The sequence below is a fragment of the Tachypleus tridentatus genome, chromosome 7, assembly GCF_004210375.1.
Source record: "Tachypleus tridentatus isolate NWPU-2018 chromosome 7, ASM421037v1, whole genome shotgun sequence".
In the NCBI taxonomy this organism is placed as follows: Eukaryota; Metazoa; Arthropoda; class Merostomata; order Xiphosura; family Limulidae; genus Tachypleus; species Tachypleus tridentatus.
In genome coordinates this window covers 193,249,833-193,272,161 of record NC_134831.1, presented here as the reverse complement: position 1 = coordinate 193,272,161, position 22,329 = coordinate 193,249,833, and the positions used below count along the sequence as shown (strand labels likewise).

At 32.8% G+C, this 22,329-nt stretch overlaps 2 protein-coding genes across 2 annotated transcripts; both read right to left on the bottom strand.

Moving 5' to 3' along the window:
- Positions 1 to 892: 892 nt before the first annotated feature.
- Positions 893 to 3,429, bottom strand: LOC143257896 (general transcription factor II-I repeat domain-containing protein 2B-like). Its single transcript, XM_076516921.1, has 2 exons — positions 1,569 to 3,429; positions 893 to 1,031 (listed from the first exon to the last, which is right to left on the bottom strand). Exon 1 carries the CDS (start codon positions 3,427 to 3,429, stop codon positions 2,035 to 2,037), a length of 1,395 nt encoding a protein of 464 aa, XP_076373036.1. The 3' UTR covers positions 893 to 1,031; positions 1,569 to 2,034.
- LOC143257586 (uncharacterized) lies at positions 3,426 to 19,042 on the bottom strand. The gene is made up of 3 exons (XM_076516497.1): positions 18,906 to 19,042; positions 6,714 to 6,870; positions 3,426 to 3,834 (listed from the first exon to the last, which is right to left on the bottom strand). The coding sequence occupies exons 1-3, from the start codon at positions 18,954 to 18,956 to the stop codon at positions 3,689 to 3,691; spliced, it is 354 nt and encodes a 117-aa protein (XP_076372612.1). The 5' UTR covers positions 18,957 to 19,042; the 3' UTR covers positions 3,426 to 3,688.
- Positions 19,043 to 22,329: the final 3,287 nt, after the last annotated feature.

The following is a 22,329-nucleotide window of genomic DNA, read 5'->3' as shown; positions in this document are numbered from 1 at the left end:
CTCTTAGAGTGGAGGAATTCATTGAAAAACTATGAAAAAATGATAATTGTATAGAAATCCACAAGGCAACACTAAAATTGAAATTCAAAATGTAACAAACAAGCACTTCATAAGAAAAAACTGACAAGTGTTTTATTGAGAAAAAGTGGTTAAATTATCTGAGTAAGGTGCTTATGCACAGTACCAGGACAGAGACACATTAATGCAGGTGGAGACTGTTAAAAGGTCAAAAATTGCCAAGGGCAGTTACGTGTGGTACGAAAGATTGAAGCAAGTTAAACCAAGTGAAGATTGAGGAACAGTTACAAGTGTCAGAAGATGGTATGTTTTGGAAAAAAAAAAAGCATTCATTTTATTGAAAACTTTCACCCTGAAATTGAGGTCAGACAACTATATAGACCTAGCATCCACATTAAATAAACCCATTCCAATACAAATATCAACAAAACTTCTATGTACATGAGCCATGTATAAGTAAACATGTAGTGATAGTAAGGTCATATACATTGGAAAAACATATGAACACTTAGGAATATCTACAAGAACCAACTGTCCACTACTTCAACCCAGCCACTTGTCCTTTGTTCACATGCTGAAACCATAGGTTATAATATTCTGTGTATTCTGAAACTTTCAAACATTATGAATAAAAGTTGTGTTTTGCCAATCATCTTCATTTCCATTATAACACTTTGTTTTCCTCTTCATGAATTCATTCCAGCATTCTATTATTATATGTCTATATCAGAACATTTTATACCTAAGAACTTTAAGATGTTACTGAGAAGAAATTTTACATGTCAGAAGCTAACCCAACAGAAAGGGAATGTAACAGTTTCATCCTTTTAACTAATCTTATCACCTTTCACCGGTACATTTCCACATATATTGATCTTCACTATTTGGATCCGACACAAGTTCAATTGCACTTTTTGAAAAGGCTAAACACACTGAGGTTTTTGGCAACATTTTCAACTTGTTTAACCACAGTACTGGCTCTTGAAAACACTTCTCTTCCAGAAGGATTCTCCCTAAAGAGTAGAGACAAATAAAACTGAAGGTTTTCTCCATATATAGTAGAGACAAACATAACTGGACAGTAGACTTATAAACTTAGAATCACACACACTCACATATATATATATATATATATATATATTTATCTGAAGATTTATATGCAGACTTACAAATTGAGAAACATATATTTTCTGAAGCTCTATACCTGGAGAGTAGAGACTTACAAACATAGAAACATATATTTATCTAAATCTCTCTTTCAAGAAATACACTTCTCAAGTGGTTTTCAATTATACAAAACTTAAGTACACTAAAACAGATGCTCACATTTAATCCACACAAAATATATTTGTAGTTCATTTATAGAAAATTGTAACAGATATTTAATTAATTTATGCAAAAAAATATCACAAGAATTTGCACTTATGTAAATGTTACAGCTAGTGTATACAAACAAATCGTTAAAACAGCTTGTCGAATAATTCATTACTTGAAACACAAAAATTACTTCAGTTACCAAACTTCCCAATATTTTAGTGTTGTACACTTACTCAGTTTCATAGTACTTTCTTTAAGTAATTTGGAGTTAACCTGGGCAAAAGGTTTCAGTTTAATCTCCATTAAAGAATGGGTTGAAACTGACATACTGGAACCTTGAATTAGTAAGGTTTGTAAAGGTCTTCTTGACTGATTACTTATATCTTGATGCTGAAAAAATAATCACTGATCAACTTTCCTGTTTGTTAGTTTAACAGATACTTGGGGAATTCCTTAGAATGGTTATTCCTATATTTAACCCAGCAACTATACATATAACTATCAAACCAATAGATCATATCAGGTCATTGACTATACCAGGGGTGTGCAACATTTTTCGTCGGTGGGCCATATAACCAACTTCATCAATCAAGCGGGGCCACTTAAAAAACAAGTTTATTCGTGTACATGCACAATAAATTAAAAAAAATTCTCAAAATGCAAGCAATAATATTTTATATTTTTGCATGAGTGATCATTTTAGTGCAACACTTGAAATTTAGAGTCCTTGCAGAACTTGTCAATATCAGCTTTGACAGAAGTGGTTGCCACTCTTAACTGACTGGTCAAATGTTCATCAGTCAGCTGACTTCTACATTTGGTTTTGATGAGCTTCATTTTGGAGAAAAATTGCTCACAGCAGTAGGTGCTACCAAAAAGGGAGGCAATTCTTTGTGCATGACGGGACAAATTGGGAAACTTTTCATGTACACAGAGTTTGTAAAAGTCTAGCAAACTGTTTTCAGAGAATTTCCTTTTAGTGTCCATGTCAGCCTGCAGTTCAATGAGTTCCATTTGGCAATCATCAGGACTGTCTTCCACTGCCAAATCAAAAGGTTGAGCGAACAATTTCAATCTAATTTCAGTTTGTCTGAAATCTGGAAATCTGTTTGCAAACTCATCACGCAGCTTTTGTACACTGGTTCCATATTTGGTGCAATCCAGATTAGGAAATTCCAGTTTCCTGGTTGCAAGACATGTAAAATGGGTCAATATGGCTCTTCTCAACTGAACCTGGAAAAGTTCCAATTTCTTCTCAAAAGCACAAATATGCTCAAACAACTTATTCACAAGTTGACTTTTTCCTTGTAGTTTTAAGTTTAAATCAGACAGATGCTGTGTAATGTCTGTGAGGAATGCTAAGTCATTCAGCCAGTTCTCATTGCTCAAGAAGTCCACATTCTGACGTTTGCTCTCCATGAAGAACTTCATCTCCTCTCGCAGATTCCAGAATCTCTTCAAAGTAGCAACTCTACTAAGCCAACGTACAGCAGAGAAGTACAAAACATCTGAATACTCACTGTCCAGCTCATCTAAAAAAGTTTTAAATTGTCGATGATTTAATCCTCGTGTTCGAATATAATTTACGCATTGGACGACATTTTTCATGACTTCTGGAAAATCCAGAACTTTGGTGCACAAGCTCTCTTGGTGAATAATGCAATGGCTTACAACTACGTCTTGTGCTCCAATTGCAGTTAGAAATTTCTTGGTGAATCCATTTGTCCTACCTGTCATGGAAGGAGCACCATCTGTTGTAACACCACATAATTTATAAGGATTCAGTTCAAACTTTTCTACAACCTTAAGCACTTGTTCACAAATATCCTGTCCTGTGGTTGTGGAGGAAAGGCTTGCCATATCTAAAAACTCTTTGAAAACATCAAAGCCTGCAGTAACAGCTCTGATGAAAATGACAAGTTGGGATGTGTCATTGATATCAGTGCTTTCATCCAAAGCCAGACTGAAAGCTTCACACGAATTCAATCTCTCTTTCAAAGTTTCTTTGATGTCCTCTGAAAGATCTTTTGTCCCTCGTGAGACAGTAAAGCGGGAAAGGCTAGTTTGCTCCACCAAATATTTTTCTCTGGACATGCATATTCTGTGAATATTGTTAAACAATTTTAATAAATTCTCCATCACTAAAAGGCTTTCCCTTTTCTGCCATACATTCACAAAGCTTAAAACTCAGTTTTGTCACCAGTTCTGAATTTTTCTTGAAAGTGGTAAAACGCCTTGTTGCTTTTCAATGGATGTTTTAAATGTTCAATTTTGTCCTTTCGTGCCTGACCAACAATTTCATCAAACTGAGAGGAGTGCTTAGTTGCGTAATGTCGCTTAATATTGTACTCTTTCATGACTGCAATTGTAGTTTGACAGACGAGGCAGACAACACCTTGATTATGTGGGACAACAAGATATTTTGTGCACCATTCACTGTTGAATAACCTTCCCTCATCATCAATTTTTCGTTTCTTAACTGCTGACATTTTACTAGCCCTGAAATCAAAACAAAAATTATTCTCACGAAAATAGCAAAGTAGAAAAAAACATAGAATTTATTTACACATGGAACCTCTTATGGACAGAAACACATGTTTCTAAATTGGCATCCCGATCATAGCCTTCCGGTACTTAAATTAATTGAGAATAGCAAAATACAGTGTGACCTCGCCTATTCGCGGCCCCGCATATTCGCGGGTTATGCGCGAACTGCGTTTTTGTAGGTCACAGAGACTGAAAGGGCTTTTCGAGGAGATTTCTGTTGTATTTACTCAATCAAGCCGTTTTTATCAATTGTCGTCTTCACCAAACAAGATTGGACTGCTATTGGCTGACTGCCTCAGCTTCCCCAACAACGCAAACGGCAAAGCACAGCCCGGTAACGCACGGTACAATTTAGTGAAATACATAACAGTATGCAATATTGCTACATTATTACTGCATCAATGAGTATAAGTATCATTAGTGTTCGGGAAGCATTTCATATAGTATATAATCGCATACATATACGTTTTAAAACTGCATCCAATATTCGCGATTTTTCGCTATTCGCGGGAGGGTGGAGAACGTAACCCCCGCAAATAACGAGGTCACACTGTACATAGAATCAGATGCATCTGAAAGCAAAAATTTTAATAAATTCAGTAAAGTCACAACAATATGCTAAATAATAATCAATTTACCTTCAATCTCTTGTAGTAACTGTAAAAGGTAATAAAATTTTCACCAATAATGAATGACGGACAGCAGAGGTTAGGGAAAATTGTCGCCAGCGGGCGAAGGCGAGGTTCAGGACATGACGTTGAGTCGTAGACAATAGTGCTAGTGCACGTCACCTATTCATGCCCTAAGGAGGCCGACCAATCGAATTCGGCCTGCTCCTCTCTAGCAAAGATAATTTTAGAAGTTTGTCGAGTCGAAGCCTGGGAATCCCGTAGGATCGATGCTTTTAAAAATATTCCATTTGCGTTGGATTACAGATCAGGCCACATGGTTAGATTACAACTAGGGCCACACTAAATGGCTTGGCGGGCCGCCTGTTGCACACCCCTGGACTATACCCATAACTATAAAACCAACTGATCATATCAAGTCATTGACTATATCCATAACTATTAAACCAATAGATCATATCAGGTCATTGACTATGCCCATAACTATCAAACCAATAGATCATATCAGGTCATTGACTATATCCATAACTATTAAACCAATAGATCATATCAGGTCATTGACTATGCCCATAACTATAAAACCAACTGATCATATCAAGTCATTGACTATATCCATAACTATTAAACAAATGGATCATATCAGGTCATTGACTATGCCCATAACTATTAAACCAATAGTTCATATCAGGTCATTGACTATGCCCATAACTATTAAACCAATAGTTCATATCAGGTCATTGACTATGTCCATAACTATTAAACCCATTGACCATATCACATCATTTGATGTTAACTTGGTTCATTTATGTGCAATATGTTTTTAGCAATACATTTACAACATTAAATATATGTATACAATATTGATTTAAGTGCTATTATTGTTTCATACAAATATGTAAAATTAAAATCAAATTACGAGAGTAAAATAAATCTCACTATTTTATGACCCCAGAGAAATGGTGTGATTTCTTGTAATGATACAATCTACTTTTCTATGAAAATTAATGTTGTGAATTTTAATCATACAGAAACTGAGATGTGTGTGAATACTATCTGTTGCAATTCTGTTGACCATCTTGTGAAATCACCATAGTAAACATGCAGACAAAGGCTAAAAACCAGTAACCCATAACTAATAACAGAAAAAAAAGCAACTAAATAATTATTATATTTAGGTAATTGTAAAGGCTACTAACCATAACAACAATTGATATCTGATCACTACAATCTCACAGACCCAGATTACAAGATATAACACCGTTTCTTCCTTATTATGCGACATGGAAATCCAAGTACTACTGGTAAAACTGTTTTTTGTTTCATACATGATTATTTAATAAAATCATATGCTACCAGATAGACATCCCCACTAGAAATTAGCTACACGTATAGAACTGAAATTTAAATAGGTGTCTAGATGTAACTGCTGTATCATTTTCTACAAAGTTATGAGTTTTATTTGGATAGTAGATTCAACCACATTTTCATGGATTTCCAAAAAAGTATAATTTACCCTAGTAACCTAAGTATTCTATTGATAACTACGTACTAGCAAGAAGATAAATCTATATAATTATAACGTCCAGTCAGAAAAAAAAAATTTTAGCTAAACTATTTAAATGAAACATTATGGACATTTAAAAAATAATTTGTGGCAATATGATGATTGACACTTGTATGATAGCAATACAGATATTTGCAAATAAAGTATTAACTATGTAAAAAAATAAAAATATACTTGTTACATCTAAATTACACATCTTTCTTACCAGATAACCTCATGTTTCTTACCTCTCAAGAGATATACTGATGATTTCCTCATATCTGATGCATTCCTGAAATTTTATCATTCCATTAAAATTGATACATCACCATCAGACTGATATCTCAAGATGACCAAAAAATACATTTTTCAATCTTACAACTTTTTCAAGTTACTTTTAAATAATCAGAAATCTTCATGACCATTGGAGATATTGTAACATATCTGTTGCTTAGGAAAGCCAACTGTTTTAATGTGTGATTTTTTTCCTTTGTACACTGTATAATATTTTTGCTACTTATCAAAGGCCTACTAAAAGTGATATAGTTTTACATAGGAAAAAAATCATTTCTAATTCTATTATTACAGTTAACTTTATATTTTTGATTTCAAACAGTGTAGGTTTCTATGATATCCTTCCAAACACACATCTCAGTTACCTGTAGTTTTATCTTGTCCCACTGTTGACTGCAATATGGTAGTATCTTTTGGCAAAGTCCCCATCACTACCCCAGCTGATGTATCAACAAGCACATTAGAAGCACAATTAGCTAAATTTGTTGCTTGAACTGATGATGGCTTTATAGTTGATGCAACCTTGCAGAACAAAATATCCATTCAGACTTCAGCATCAACACTTTTCTTTTTGTAATATTACTGACAAATAGTGAATAGAGTAATGAAATACTAATATAAATAATGAAAGAAATTTCAAAACCTTTTATACATTAAAATTCCTAACTTATGAAACCTATTTAGATATCTTGTCATGTAACACTTTTTGAAACAATTTTTAAAGTGTCAGATTAAAAAAAAAGTTGACAAAAACAAAAAACTTTTTCAAATTTTTTCTGAAGCAATTTTCTTATAAAATTAATTAACTCAATTTCAATACTTATAATTAACTTGGTTCAACTTTAATTTACAGATTGAGCTTATAGTTAACTCAGTTCTACTTTAATTTATATTAAGTTGTTCAAGAAATTGTCATTTTTGAAATGCAAAGTTTGGAAAAGTTTAAACCACTGCTGTAAAACATATTTTAATCAAAGTAAGCACCATTTGTTTCAACACACTTTTGCAAACATGTAATAATGCTGTTTATGCCCCTGCTGTAGAAGTCAGTTCAATGAACTCCCTAAAAGCTTCTTTTACAGCTATCTGGTTTTGAAAGCATTTATTGTTCAAAAATTTGTTAAAGTGCTTGAGAAAATGAAAATGTGTAGAGGAAAGGTCTGGGGAATAAGGTGGATGAGGCAGAATCTCAATTCTCAATTCCCAATTCATTAAATTTTTAGAACGTCATTCTTGACAGGGCTCATAATGCTGATTTTGTTGATCTTCAGTCAGTTCATATGGAACCCACTTATTCAACTTTTTCATCTTTCCAATCACACTCAGGTGGTTGGTAATGCTCGACTTGCTTGTGCCTAGCTTTTCTGCAAGCTCACATACTGTTGTGTAAAGGTCTGTCTCAACTGCTTTCATTAATGTGTTTTCATCTAAAAATGGCTTCTTTCCATGACCCTCATGGTCTTCAAGACTTTCATCTCCATGTTAAAACTTTTGGAACCAACACTAAACTGTACATTTAATAACAGATCATGGTCGAATGTCTGGTTGATGTTCTGTGAAGTGTCAGTAGCTTTTCATCCAAGTTTGAAGTCATAGAGGAAAATCAGATAAAAGTCCTTGTCCATGCTGTCTTAGAGGTTTGTGAAACTTACTCTGAGTAAAGCTGAAACAGAATACAATTAATACACCTTGTAGCCACAAACGTTGGATTAAACCAATCAGCAATAAGTTACTCAATATTCGGCTTCTAAATGTCATCATAGAATTATGACATTTATTTCTGGACAACCTAATAGATTGAGCTTATAGTTAACTCAGTTCTACTTTAATTTATAGATTGAGCATATAATCCATGATGACGAGAAATCCCACTTGTAGAGAAAATTATGTATGTAAGAAATGGCTGGTATGGATAGAGAAAGCACTATGTAGAGGAGCAAACAACATTTTGTGAACCTGACGAGATTGAGCATATAGTTACTTCAGCTGCACTGTGATCTTAATGGGGTAGACTTCTGTATTCAACTTTATTTGTAACTCGCTTTGCCTAACCTGTCAAAAAATGACAGCTTGGAGTTTTGTACCACCAACCCCAAGGAGCACCATGTCCTTCCTTCAGAAAGCTTGTTCATCAAATTTCTTCACTTCATCATGAAAGAAAAATAATGAAATTTTGACAGATGAAACTGTTTGGGTTAGTTATCACATGTTCTAAGCACATCAGGAACTTTCATCTTGGGACATTGTTACTCTTTGCTTACGACAGCAGTTTATGAATTTTCCACCTGAAGATCTTCAGTTTTAAAATTTAATGAATTAAGAACTAGTAAACAATTTTCATAGTACCACAAATGTGTTATTGATTGTAGTGATTTTTTTGGTATATTTCTTCTATTTGCTCTGCATCTTGCATGACTTTCTGCATCTGAACATTGTCTTCAGTATGCCATCAAGTATCATTTTTTTATTTTTATTAAAATACGTTACTATTCTAATCACCTTCTTTTAGATAAATTTTCTGTGCTCTGATAAGCTCTAAATCTTTGTCTTTCTTGGTTTTGATGACATTTTCATTCTCCTGCTGTCTCCATCTTAAAATGTCAATTTTAATTTAAATCATTAATTTAAAAGACAGCTTTGCTCTAAGTAAATATTTTACTTCAAAGTTAAAATGATTCTACTTCACTTCTTTACATAAATATTGTCCCTGCAACAAGATAAGGTTTGCTACCATGCCATTGTTGCACTCTCGTAAATATCATTTACAAGAAGTCCTAAGGTGCAATGAATATAAAAATATTTTTTCTTCTCACCTTTAAATTTAGTTCTCAAAATATTGTCCTCTCTGGTTACTTTTTATAAGTAGGAAGTTTTATATATAGAGAGAATCAAGAATCATCTCTTGGCTTTAGGTATCCAAAGCCTCATTTATGTGTAATCTTACCACCAAAACCTTGACCCATAACTTCCCTGCTTTACTAGTTCCATGAAGTTCTTATTCAAGTGGTAAGTGGAAGATTTCACAAATCCTTTAATATTTGATATGCATCAGAAAATGTTTTTATAATTACTTGATACAGCCTAAATGCCATGGTTTAAATGCTGAAAAAAATGACACACCAAAAACCAATAAAACTAAAGTTTATGATAAAAATTATTTCACAAAGTTTAAAGCTAAAAAAACAATTTAAAGTATTACCATTAGTTCAGACTAATGGCAATACCTTTGAAAGAAAGAAAAGATGTTTTATCAAAAAAAAGTAATAATAAAACTGAAAAACTTCACAAAAAACCTAAAAAAAAGCATACATTTTATAGTCATTAACTTCAAACTTAGAAGTTTCTAAAATTTGCCAAGAACTCTGAAATGTCTAGGTCAAGCTCAGTAGCTGCATAAACTAAAACATTTAAGACAGCTCTCATGAACTACCAAAGTATTACATACATAGTTTTTGTAACACTATTATAACTTGTTGCTAGCAACACAGAAGAATGGAGCATTATCAACAGACATTTAGCATTTCATATGTAGATGTGAATCAGGTTTATGAAGTTAATAGGCAAATTAGATGATTATCTTTAATTTATGTAATTTTGACAAACAAGTCTGCAAGTCAACAAACTGTTTTGAACAAGTAATGGCATTTTAATATTAACAAAAGTGGACATACATTGATTAGACAAATTAAGTAACACAGTTTTTTTCTCTAGCCTGCTTATAACTAGAAATGCTAAACAAAAAATAATTGAGCTAGAAAGTACCATGTTTATGTGCCAATATTGACAGCTGATAAACTGGACAGTCAACGTAAATATGCAATTATACTAACATATCCGAATGGACTGGCCTTGGATGAATATAACTGCACACATCATAAACTGAAATCTACATATCATTTTAAACAAAAGTCACCAACAGTCAAATAAGCTATCTATAACAAGTTATACCATTCAGAACTAAACAAATAACAATGGCTTCTACTTCAACCACCTGCAGACAACTACCCTTAAATGTGAAGACACACTGATGTTACAAAAACATCTGCAAATCACCACATACACTCAACTTCCACAGCTTAAAGCTGTACTACAAGGTTGTGTTTACCTTTGTAAGACACTACACAAGCACCTACACTGATCTGAAGAAGGCATTGGCATAGAATCTAAAATGTCATCTCTCTGTCACTCAACAGGCACTTGTAGCCCATTAATGTTCTCAAACCAGCTACTGTTATAAGTGATAACGTTTTCTTTAGTCTAACCCTAACAATGGACAAGTATTGTTATAAGGAATAGTCAAAATTTTCTCTAGTCTCGCCCTAACAATGAATAAGTATTGTTATAAGGGATAATTACAGTTTTCTCTAGCCTAGCCCAAACAAAGAACAAGTATTGTTATAAATGATAATTACAGTTTTCTCTAGTCTAGCCCTTACAAAGAAAAAGTACTGTTATAAGTGATAATCAAAATTTTCTCTAACCTAGCCCTAACAATGAACAAGTATTGTTATAAGGGATAATTACAGGTTTCTCTAGTCTAGCCCTAACAATGAACAAGTATTGTTATAAAGGATAATTAGTTTTCTCTAGTCTAGCCCTTACAAAGAAAAAGTACTGTTATAAATGATAATCAAAATTTTCTCTAACCTAGCCCTAACAATGAACAAGTATTGTTATAAGGGATAATCACAGGTTTCTCTAGTCTAGCCCTAACAATGAACAAGCGTTGTTATAAATGATAATTACAGGTTTCTCTAGTCTAGCCCTTACAAAGAAAAAGTACTGTTATAAGTGATAATCAAAATTTTCTCTAGTCTAACCCTAACAATGAACAAGTATTGTTATAAGGGATAATTACAGGTTCCTCTAGTCTAATGCTAACAAGTAACAACTACTGTTATGTGGGATAAAAGTTTTATTTGATATAGTCATATTGAGGAAATACTACCAAAAATGCTCATTAAGTTCTATAAGCATTTCATCCTAATAAACAATCAGAAAGCATCTGTTAATAACCAGTACAATCACCTCAAACACTAATGCAAAGGTTACAATGCTCTGGCAAACATAAAATAAGTAGATCAATAAGCTGATGGAGTAATATGGCTTGGTAATCCATCAGAACTGCCTGCAGTTTCCCAAGACTGCTTATAAGTGAATCATGCTACCACACATTTTCCTGTAGTACCTATAGCATGTTAAATAAGATTCATATTTGAGAAGATATTATTATATTTCCATTCATTTAGTACCCTCTTCTACCAGAGTTGCTAAACAGCTGAGCACACTGTTATCATTCTTCATAAAAAAAACTATGACCAACTGCATCTATCTATGGTATTAAAGATGCATTCCATACCACATACAACATGCATTTATATCACCAAGTGGTAACACATAAAGGTCTGTTTAACCAAAATAACATGTCTTTTTTTATGCTGGGATATAATCTGTTCTAAAAAAAAACTAAAATAAATGGGTATACAGTTCATACCTAGCTGCAATATTAAAACTGATTAATTGATTAGTCTGTAAGCAAAACTCCATCTTCATATTATTATCTTGACAGTACTGAAGATGGGCTGTAGTTATGAATTAAATAAACTATACCATTAGTTCCTCACAGAAAGGCCAGTCATTACAAAACCTGTTTCTGACATATACATCATTATTATTCAGTTGCTCATCTGTACTATTAATCCAACAGGGGAACTGATGCTTCCAGTATTATTCACACAGTAGTGGTGACGACAATGAAACACCCAGTTCAGGTCTCTGGCCAATTGTATTAATGGTCTGAAAGACAGCCTACCTACTGTTAATTATAGTTTTTAAAGTTACAGCTTTCAAAAACTTAAATAGCATTAACAAGGCTAATGGCCCTCAAAAAATTAAAAACATTTGAAAGGTGGACAGTGTCAACATCACCAATGACACTATCCAGCATTGGGTAAAACTTTGGACAAAACATGTCTAAAACGATGCTGTCGTTCAGAATCGTAACGATGGCATGATAGTAAAATATGGGCTATTGTGACTTACGTGTCACACATCAATATGTTAGTGCATCAGTCCCAAATAATAGAAAATGATGAATCAAAAAACTGTGATAAGTGCTTAGTCTAGTTAGGATAACTTCTTTCTTCCGATTCTTCCAGAACAAGATGGCCAAAGTCCAATAGAGGGTTTTATTTGGAAAAGATTATCATGTTTCTCACTCCAAGTCAATTACTAACTGGCATGGAGCTGAGACCTGAATACAGGATCATAGCCCCTCTAATCCTTTTTGAATAAAAAAGGAAGACAACTGCCCTTAGTATTTCTCAGATAAAGAGTGCATGATTTTCACAAAGGTAAACATGCTAATGATACAAGGTGATTATAAAGAAAACCATACACTTCAAGTGATTATAACTCTACTGTAGAAGGACAAGATATTATGAGATTCACCATCCAGAACAGATGATACTTGCACCAGACTCTACTGTAGAAGAACAGGATATTATGAGAATGAGTGTTCAGGACAGGCAATACTTGCACCAGACTCTACTGTAGAAGAACAGGATATTATGAAAATGAGTGTTCAGGACAGGCAATACTTGCACCAAATTCACTTAGGAAACTTGTGACTCTTTAGAAGTGGAATTCATCAAAAGGCAAAAAGTTTGAAAGTTTGGGGAGAGTATCCAGTTACAGAAGTTAATTTTAAACAATATTTGGCACCTGATGTGTATTTTCATATACTTTTAGAAATTACCATGTACACTTAGCTTTTTACTCTTTCACAGTTTACTTTTCCTTGAACAATTCTCACAATAATAAAAAATGTATATTTTTAAGCAATGTTACTGAAAGTACAAGTTATTTCTTTAAAATTTTTTGTTGTTCTCAAAAAACGCATGAATGGCTAATTCATAATAAAATATGCAAGCTGAATATTAATGCTTTCCAACACTGAAAATATATTTCCAACAGATACTTTCATTCACAAAGATTTCTTAATTGACTATTGACCTCTACATGTGAACTTTATTCACTTACCACTAACCTTGAAGTTCCCACATAAACTTACATGTTTTTATGATACTGTTGCATTGTTGTGTACAAATGAGCCTGTGACAACCTTCATCAATAGGACTGTGACATTCCCTCCTAGTGCAGCTAACTCCCTCTATACTGATTGTTCAATCATCACTTTGAGATTAGGCAAGAAAAGAAGAAGCACTGGTAGTATGATTAGAGTATCTATTAGAAATACATTTTCAGTTTTGGAAAATGTTAACTTCCAATACAATACACAACCTGGTAAGAATCCCATGTTTAAGTGGAGGATGGACTGGTGCAAATATTTCCCTAGATAAGCTCCCTTCTAAGAAATAAAGAGATGGGATCAGAATCCACAAAACACAGAAGTGTAGGCCAAATAACAATGGACTGAATGATTAGGACTAAGGAAGTAATCAGTCAAAATGGAAGTTACATTAACTTGATAATTCATAATGTGGCAAACAAAATGTGCTAAAAGCTAGTGGTGAGCAAAAAATGCTTGCATACAGAGAGCAGCATTGATTTGGGAAAGTTATATGTGAGATGCAGTTACATACTGTATCAAAAACTATTGTACACTTCAATGTAATTTAAGTATTTTATTTTAATGTAGTTTTGGTGTATTATGCAGTTCTTACAGTCAGTGAAACTTGACATTTTAATTTTTTTTAAGGAGAAACAAATGGAAAGCATTTTTTAAAACTATGAAAAATATTTTTAATTCATGATTTTATATTCTTATAAACTTTTTCATATTGCATAGAATTATATTACACAAGGTCAAAACAACAAAATATAGGAAATGTCATATCTGACTTGGGAAAAAGGCCTCATACACTGATTAAATACGATGGAAAACATACCAAACATTTTGTGTTAGTTTTTAAAAGATCCTACAACAAGCCTCTGGGAAAGTTTAGTTACTCTAAGAAAAGTTACTTTTAAAACAGTAATTGCAAATATAGGGTTTTCTTTATAACCACCTATCTTCTCCAATGATTTTAAAATGTCCCTAGGTTTTGCATTGCCTCAGCTTTAAGAAAACATTATTTTTACTTGAGCAAGAACATCAACCTAAAAATAACAAATTTGAAAAAGGAGTTTATTACAAAACATTTTAAGTTTTATACATATCATTAAAACAGTTGTGTTTGATCTTTAAGTGGCAATACAACAAGAAAGTCTTCTCATGAAAATTTTCATCATCTGTAATTAACATTGTGTTACATAAACCTCAGATTTCAACAATACTGTAGCAGATGGTATATTTACATTCTGTAAAGTTTTTTTTTCTTTATACTTCGAAACAGGTAAAGCTGAATATATTTTTAAAAAATGACAACTGTTTTACTGGCTCTCACAGTTTCCAATGAACTAAGCCAAAACTTCTCTTACATTTAAAATGTTTTTCTTTGTTACTACACCTATAATCCTAGGCTTTAAAATAAACTTTTAATATATTAAAGAAGTACAAAAAAATAGTAACTGCTTTTTAAAGAATGTTAAATGAAATATACAAAGTAACATCAAAAGAAATAAAACACTAGTAGGTGTGCATAAATACTTCAAACAGATAGATGGTGGTGGTATATATACTTCCTGCTAGGTTTCTCTCTTACTGAGGTAGGTTTAGCCTTAAACCGGAGTGAAATATCAGATTGGTACCAATGATATTGACAACCTGCATTTGTGTGTTCCCCATGTCTTGATGTCCCAAATGTATATATTCTAGTAGCATGCATTAAGCTTCAAATAAATCACACTCTTATCAATCTAGAAAAAAAACAAAATGGAATGTTAGCTCAAGAACCTTAAAATAACTACAACATTAATCATATCCACTTATCAATATAAACTTGTAACAAACTCCTTTACAAGGGAAACAGGAAGGGAGAGTTCAAACTTAGTTAATAGTATCAGAACTAATGTCAATTTTTACTCTTAGTGTCATGCTACAATATTTTATGAAAAATAAAACTACATTTATCTTCCTAAAAACATAAAGAAGTTTATATATATATCAAAACCAGCTGTAGTCAAGACATCAGTCCTTCTAATAAAGTAATAATGAAAAATAACGCAAGAAGAATAAAAATCACATGGATCAAACTTTGTTAACATCTTAACAACTGTTTTACACATTAACCCTACAGTCTCTTTCAACATTCCCTCCTACAAAAAATAAAAACAATGTGAAAGATTCAACAAATTAAACAAAAAAAGACACTGTTGTTGTTTTTCCAAAGTTTATGGTGCCAGTGAATTCTCTATGATCTTTGAAACCAGACAGGATCACAAAAGATCTACTAGACATGTTGAATATCAGGGTTAATCACTGACGTTTAACACAAACACATGCACAAGATGACATCCACATAAACTTGTAGTAAGCCTATGTGTTTTGCAATTTATAGTAGCAATTATTTTCCAATAGCACAAGTTACAACTAGTCAGGCCTAAATAATGGTAAAACTTTTAAATTTAGCCAGTCTCATTTTCAAGACCTGTAAAACACAGAAAACACAACCTGTCTCAAGACCTACAGTGCTGGTCATCAGACATGACCTGAACTGACAGTCACCAACATTTCATTTCTTTTTGTTCCTCCACAACTATTCTAATTTTGGAATATATTGTATTCTCACAAAGCTGCCTGCATGTACTACATATTTTGATTGCCAATACAGGGATTGGTTGCAGGCTTAGGGTGGGTATACATACCTCTTGTTGTGTCTCCAACAAGCAGAGGAAAGATACATATCCTCCAAGTCTAACCTTGCTTCTAACAGATATACAAATAAGAGATAGTAAATTCAACACTAGTTTTAAAACAAAAACTGAGCCAAATAAACATTATAAGCTTACTTTACAAACAGAGTATTAAACAAGAGGATGTATTTATTAATGTTAAGAAAAAAACAAAATTCATACAGTTTTTTTGCATCAGACATATACTTTCATATTCACATTTACTCAAATCCAACAAAAAATAATTAAACAGTATTTTCAAAAACTTGAAATAGTCCTTAACATAATGTTTTGGGAAAACATGGGACCTTTTGACCAATTTTAGCTAAACTACACTAAACCTAAAAATAAATAAAATTTTAAACCCAGTCCTTATAATTCATATACTTACTAAGCTTTCTCTTAAACTCACTTAAATTTACTGTCTCCACAACCCATTTCAAACACTAACCACCCTGTTAGACAAATAAAACACTTTTAGCTACAGATGATTCCTACTCTGCCAAAATTTATGTTGGTGTCCCCTAATCCTCCTATTCTTGCCATTAAATATGAAACAAGAATATGCATTAACACTATTAATTTCCTTTACAATATTAAAAACCACAATCAAATCCCCCCTAACTCTTCTTTTTTCAAAAGAAAACAACTGAGAGATTTCAACATCTCATATGACTCTACCTAAATCTCAGGCACTATTATAGTAAACCTTCTCTGAGCCCTTTCCAACAATTCAATGTCCTTCCTAAAAGCCCAAGACTGAACACAATATTCCAAATGTGGCCTAACCAGTGATCTGTACAATGAAATTATAATCTCTCTAGACTTGTACTTAATATTTCTGTAGATACAACCTAAAATCCTAATTGTCCTATCACTAGCAACAGTACACTTCTTGGATAACTTTAGAGACTGATTAACTGTTACACCAAGATCCTTTTCATTCATAACACTTTTAAGGTTATTTCCATCAAAATTATACTTATAATTCAAATTATAATAGCTCACATGCATTATCTCACATTTATTATGATTGAAAGCCATCTGCCCAAATCAGTACATCCTTTTATAAAGAAGCAGCATCCTCTTCACAGCTAGCTACACCCAAGACTTTAATAGCATTTTGGGAAAGCATGGAACTCGTTGGTCTATTTTGGCTGTTACACATTCCAAATTAAATTTACAAAAAAAAAAAAATAATCTTAAAGCCAGCCATTATCACTCATATACTTATCAAGCTTTTTCTTACACTCATTTAAATTTACTTCTACATCATTCAAAGGTAATTAATTCCAGATGCAAACTACCCTGTTACAAAAATAACTTAGTTGAAGGTGACTCCTACCCTGCCAAAACTTATATTTGTAACCACTAATCTTCCTATTCTCACTGCAAAATATGAAAAAAAAGCATCAACACTATCAATTCCCTTTACAATCTTAAACACTTTAATCAGATCACCTCTTTTTCTTTTTTTTTTTGAGACAGAAAACAATTTTGAGGATCTTAATTTATCCTCATGTGCCTACCTCCCTCCAACACACAAATCATTTTGGTAACCCTCTTATGAACTCCTAACAATTCAACATCTTTCCTAAGGTAAAGTACCAAATACTCAAAACGTGGCCTAATCAGTGACCTGCATAATGAAATTATAACCTCTAGACTTATGTTCAATATTTCTGTAGATACAAGTTAAAATCTTATTTGCTCTACAACTATAACACACTGCTTGAATGGCTTGTTTGTTTGTTTTGGAATTTCGCACAAAGCTACTCGAGGGCTATCTGTGCTAGCCGTCCCTAATTTGGCAGTGTAAGACTAGAGGGAAGGCAGCTTGTCATCACCGCGAACCTCAGATTAGGAAGCGCACGCCTTAACACGCTAGGCCATGCCATGGCCTTAGACTGATTAACTTTACAGTAATTTACAACAAGATCCCTTTTTTCTTTCATGACATTAAAGTTATTCCCATCTAACTTATAATGCAAATTATAATCCACACACATTATCATGCAATTAGCATAATTAAAGTTCATTTGCCATTTACTTGTCCAACTCAATATATGATCTAATGCACTATATACTAGTGTTGTTTTGTCAGGCTTTCACGGTGAAAAATTATAATTTCCAACAAGAACATTCAAAGAAGTATTTGTTTTTTCTAACATTTTGTATACATAACTTTTATCACGATTTACATTCAAATACTGAACAGTGAAATCCACTTTTGTACATATTGAATTAATGTTTATACAAATATCAACATAACAATTTGCCCTAATAAATAAAAGGTTCCAAAAAACATATTTTCGACTTTTTTATGTTCAAGTAAAAATAAGAAAGTAATAACACTTAATTCAGAATTTTAATGTTGTTTTAGCTACATTGTATAAATTAATAAATAAGTTAATAATTCATAAGAACAAAATTAAATATCTGAGAATCGAACTAGTACTTTGTTAAGTTAGTATTATACACGTACTAGTAACAAGTTAACATGCGTCAATAGTAATGAAGTTGGCTCCAATTTTGATGTGAGGAAATTGATTGACGCGTTTTATTTATTATACGCACATTAGTTCTTAACGGTTTTCCTTATTATTAACTGGGTACTTACTGCAAATAAAAAAATGTTTCGATTAATTTCGAAATTGATGATGAGATTGTTTTCAAAGAAGAGGATATGAAGAAATTAGTATTTAAAAACACTTATTTACATCATACAATTACAAATCAAACTTATATTACGCTATACTTACCACCTCAAAGGTTTGGTCATGATACCGCGCAAAATATGTAGTGCAAAACATAAGTCTGATTTTTTAAAAAATTTAAAACAATAACACTCACATATTTATTAACTTTATGAAATAGTTTTCAAGATTACGTAATTGTGAGACATTTCTTTACCGTGCATTTTTTTTCAAATATGTTACTCAATAAAAGTTGACTAAACATATACCAACGAGTATATCATTTACAGTTATTATTGGTTAATGAAACTAAAAAGTGATGCTGCTTTCCTTTAAGTATGCCCTCCCCTTCACCCCACCGGTGGGTCAGCATTAAATTTACGGAGTAACAATGCTAAAATCTGTGGTTAGATTCCCCCCGGTGGAAATAGCGCAGATAACCAAATGTGTAGTTTTTTCTACCAAAATCTTTTTTTTAATTACTGAAAACAGGCACGCCATGGCCAAACGTGTTAAGGTGTGCGACTCGTAATCTGAGGGTCGCGGGTTCGCATCCCCTTCGCGCTAAACATACTCGCCCTTTCAGCCGTGGGGGTGTTAAAATGTCACGGTCAATCCCACTATTCGTTGGTAAAAGAGTAGCCCAAGAGTAGGCGGTGGGTGGCGATGACTAGCTGCCTTCCCTCTAGTCTTACACTGCTAAATTAGGGACGGCTAGCACAGATAGCTCTCGAATAGCTTTGTGTGAAATTAAAAAAAAACAACAACAAACAATTACTGAAAACCGCCAACTCATTTCTCAAAATTATTGTACAAATACAATTATTTGTAATATATATGTCTCCCGGTGAGACAACAGCAAGTCTACAGATTTACAATACGAAAATTCGAGTTTCGATTTCTCTACTATGGTCATGGCAAATAGTTCAAGTGGTTTGGCTCTACAATAAACATAACTGTGATGTACACAGTACAACCAGCTGACAGGTTGTATAAATATCTGATGATAAAGAATGTGGGTATTACATACTTTCCACTTTTTTTTTCTTACTTGAGGTTTGGATAGGTAGAAAAATCAAAAGCATTAATTATCAGAAGTGCAGTAGAGGCAGTAAATTTGAATGAGTTTAAGAAAAAGTTTGATAAGTATATGAATGATAAGATCTTTAAGTTTGTTTTTTTAAGTAAATTTAGTTTAGGGTATAGAACAGCCGAAATGGACCAATATGTTCCATGTTGTGCCAAAATTATATGTTATGGATATGTGAAATAAACATTAATAATCTATAAAAAATATAGTTGAAATGTAGTTTATATAAAGTTTAAATTGTTAAGCACAATGCTTAACTGTCAACGATCTGTACTCTGCCCACCACAGGTATCAAAACCAGATTCTTAGCTCTATAAAAGACTTCAGATTTACTGCTAAGCAACCGAGGGTAAGTTTAAATTGCATAGTTCGTAAATAACTGTCACGTAAATGTAACTCTGCATTTTATGACTGTAATCCGTGTAAATGTTATTGTTTCAAAAAAATTGCTTTTCTCTTTAATTTCATTCTTGTGGTTACGGTACACGCCTCATAACATGCAGACCATAAGTTTGAATATCATCATCGAACATGCTCATCCTTTCATCTGAGGAAGCATTATGATGTAATGTTCAGTGCCACTTTTCACTGATGAAAGAGCAACTCAGGATTGAATAGCACAGATTAGCTGTCATCCCTCTGGTCTAGTTTTTTAGTAGCTAAACATGAAATTCCAGAAACAAACAAAACCTTAATTTCAATTTTTCAAGTGGCTAACTTTCAATCTGTTTTTATTTCTATTCCTACAAGGTTTTCATGTTTTATGAATAACCCACTATACATAATTGTTAACCTTCTTTTTATTGAGGATTTTTATATCCATCAAAGTGAAATTGTTATTTCAAATTTGCTTAAACGCAAGAGATAAAGAATGGCTGGAATTCACGTTTTATAAACATAAACTACAGTGTAGTCGAAGGTCCGGGCGCCAAAATTTATTCTTCCTACCTATACCTGTGGTATTCTCAGGTAACCCTGGTTTTCTTGCAAGTATCTCATAGAATACTTTAACAGAAGGAATGCATGAACAAAAAATTTGTGAAGTAACTGTGATGGACAATTAACTGTTTTCTCTGGTGTATTGAATAAAGAGGTTGGCCAAATTTTCAAGTAAATAAAGCAGTATGCACACACACACACATAAATATATGAGTATATATATATACAGGTAAACATCGATATAAAACGCATCGATAAAGCGCGATAATCAGTTGGGCGCGATGGGGTCTTAGGCCCCAAATTTTTTTGGGTTTCTACTTTTAGAATATCAGCCCCCATCAAAGTAATGAATTCGATAAATTTCTTTAGAATTCTGCTTTTTACATTTAATTTCAGTCTTAAAATTGAGTTTAATAAATAAAAATAAATAAAAAAATGCTATATCATTGGTGTAAGTAGTTTTTTTTGTTTTTCTTTATTTCACTACAAAACGCGTAAATTTTGCATTATCGCTCACCCCGAGGGTCAAAAAAATATATAATCAAATCGGTATAAGGCGCAATCAGATACAACGCGGTCGAATTTTTTGGACCCCAACTAGCGCCTTATATCGATGTTTGACTGTATATATATATTGCATGGAAAAAGAGTTTAATTAATTATTTACCAGATGGTGTTTATTCCAACATCTTTTACTCTCTCAGGATTGTTTTTCACAAAAGTAAAAATATGATGACCTAAAATCTTCTAATAGAACTGAATTGGTTCAGTTCTATTAGAAGATTCAGTTCTATTAACAAATATGCTTCAATTCAACAACTAAACTTGTTTGTTTGTTTTTTGTCCAATTTACAGCATCACCTTGTGACGTTTGTTCTTTCAAAGCTTTGGCTAGCTACAACATAATAACAAACAAACATTATAAAATCGACCGGCAAAGGCTGTTGCTGTCGTTGATAATTTTAATACACATACTGTGCAATATATTTTTGGGCAGAATATACATTATATACCACTGAGAACAAAAAGAAAAAGACAAGAAAATAACTTGAAAAAATAATCTCAATGATATATTGGATCACGTGTTTATGCTAAAACAACATAGAAACTAAATGACTAAATCATGTAGAAAAAATGTGATATTATTGCTCGTCACAGAACTACACTATGCACACAAACTTTATTAAAACCTGAAACAAAAACATAATGTATGTGTAATTACTTACAATACCGTAAATATTTGTCTGTTTGTTTGAATTTGAATATTGCGCAAAGCTACTCGAGAGCTATCTGAGCTAACCGTCCCTAATTTAGCAATGTAAGACAAGAGGGAGGGTAGCTAGTAATATCCACCCATCGCCAACTCTTGGGTTATTCTTTTACCAACGAATAGGGAGATTGAACGTCACATTATAACACTCACACGCCTGAAAGGGCGGGCATGTTTGGTGTGACGAGAAT

Excerpts from the sequence above, each read along its gene's own strand:
- LOC143257896 (XM_076516921.1), bottom strand. The coding sequence starts at position 3,429 with ATGTCCAGAGAAAAATATTTGGTGGAGCAAACTAGCCTTTCCCGCTTT.
- LOC143257586 (XM_076516497.1), bottom strand. The coding sequence starts at position 18,956 with ATGTTTTGCACTACATATTTTGCGCGGTATCATGACCAAACCTTTGAG. Across the intron at positions 6,871-18,905 it reads ATGACCAAACCTTTGAGGTG|GTTGCATCAACTATAAAGCC; the intron begins GTAAGTATAGCG and ends TTGTTCTGCAAG. Across the intron at positions 3,835-6,713 it reads GGGACAAGATAAAACTACAG|GGCTAGTAAAATGTCAGCAG; the intron begins GTAACTGAGATG and ends TTTTGATTTCAG.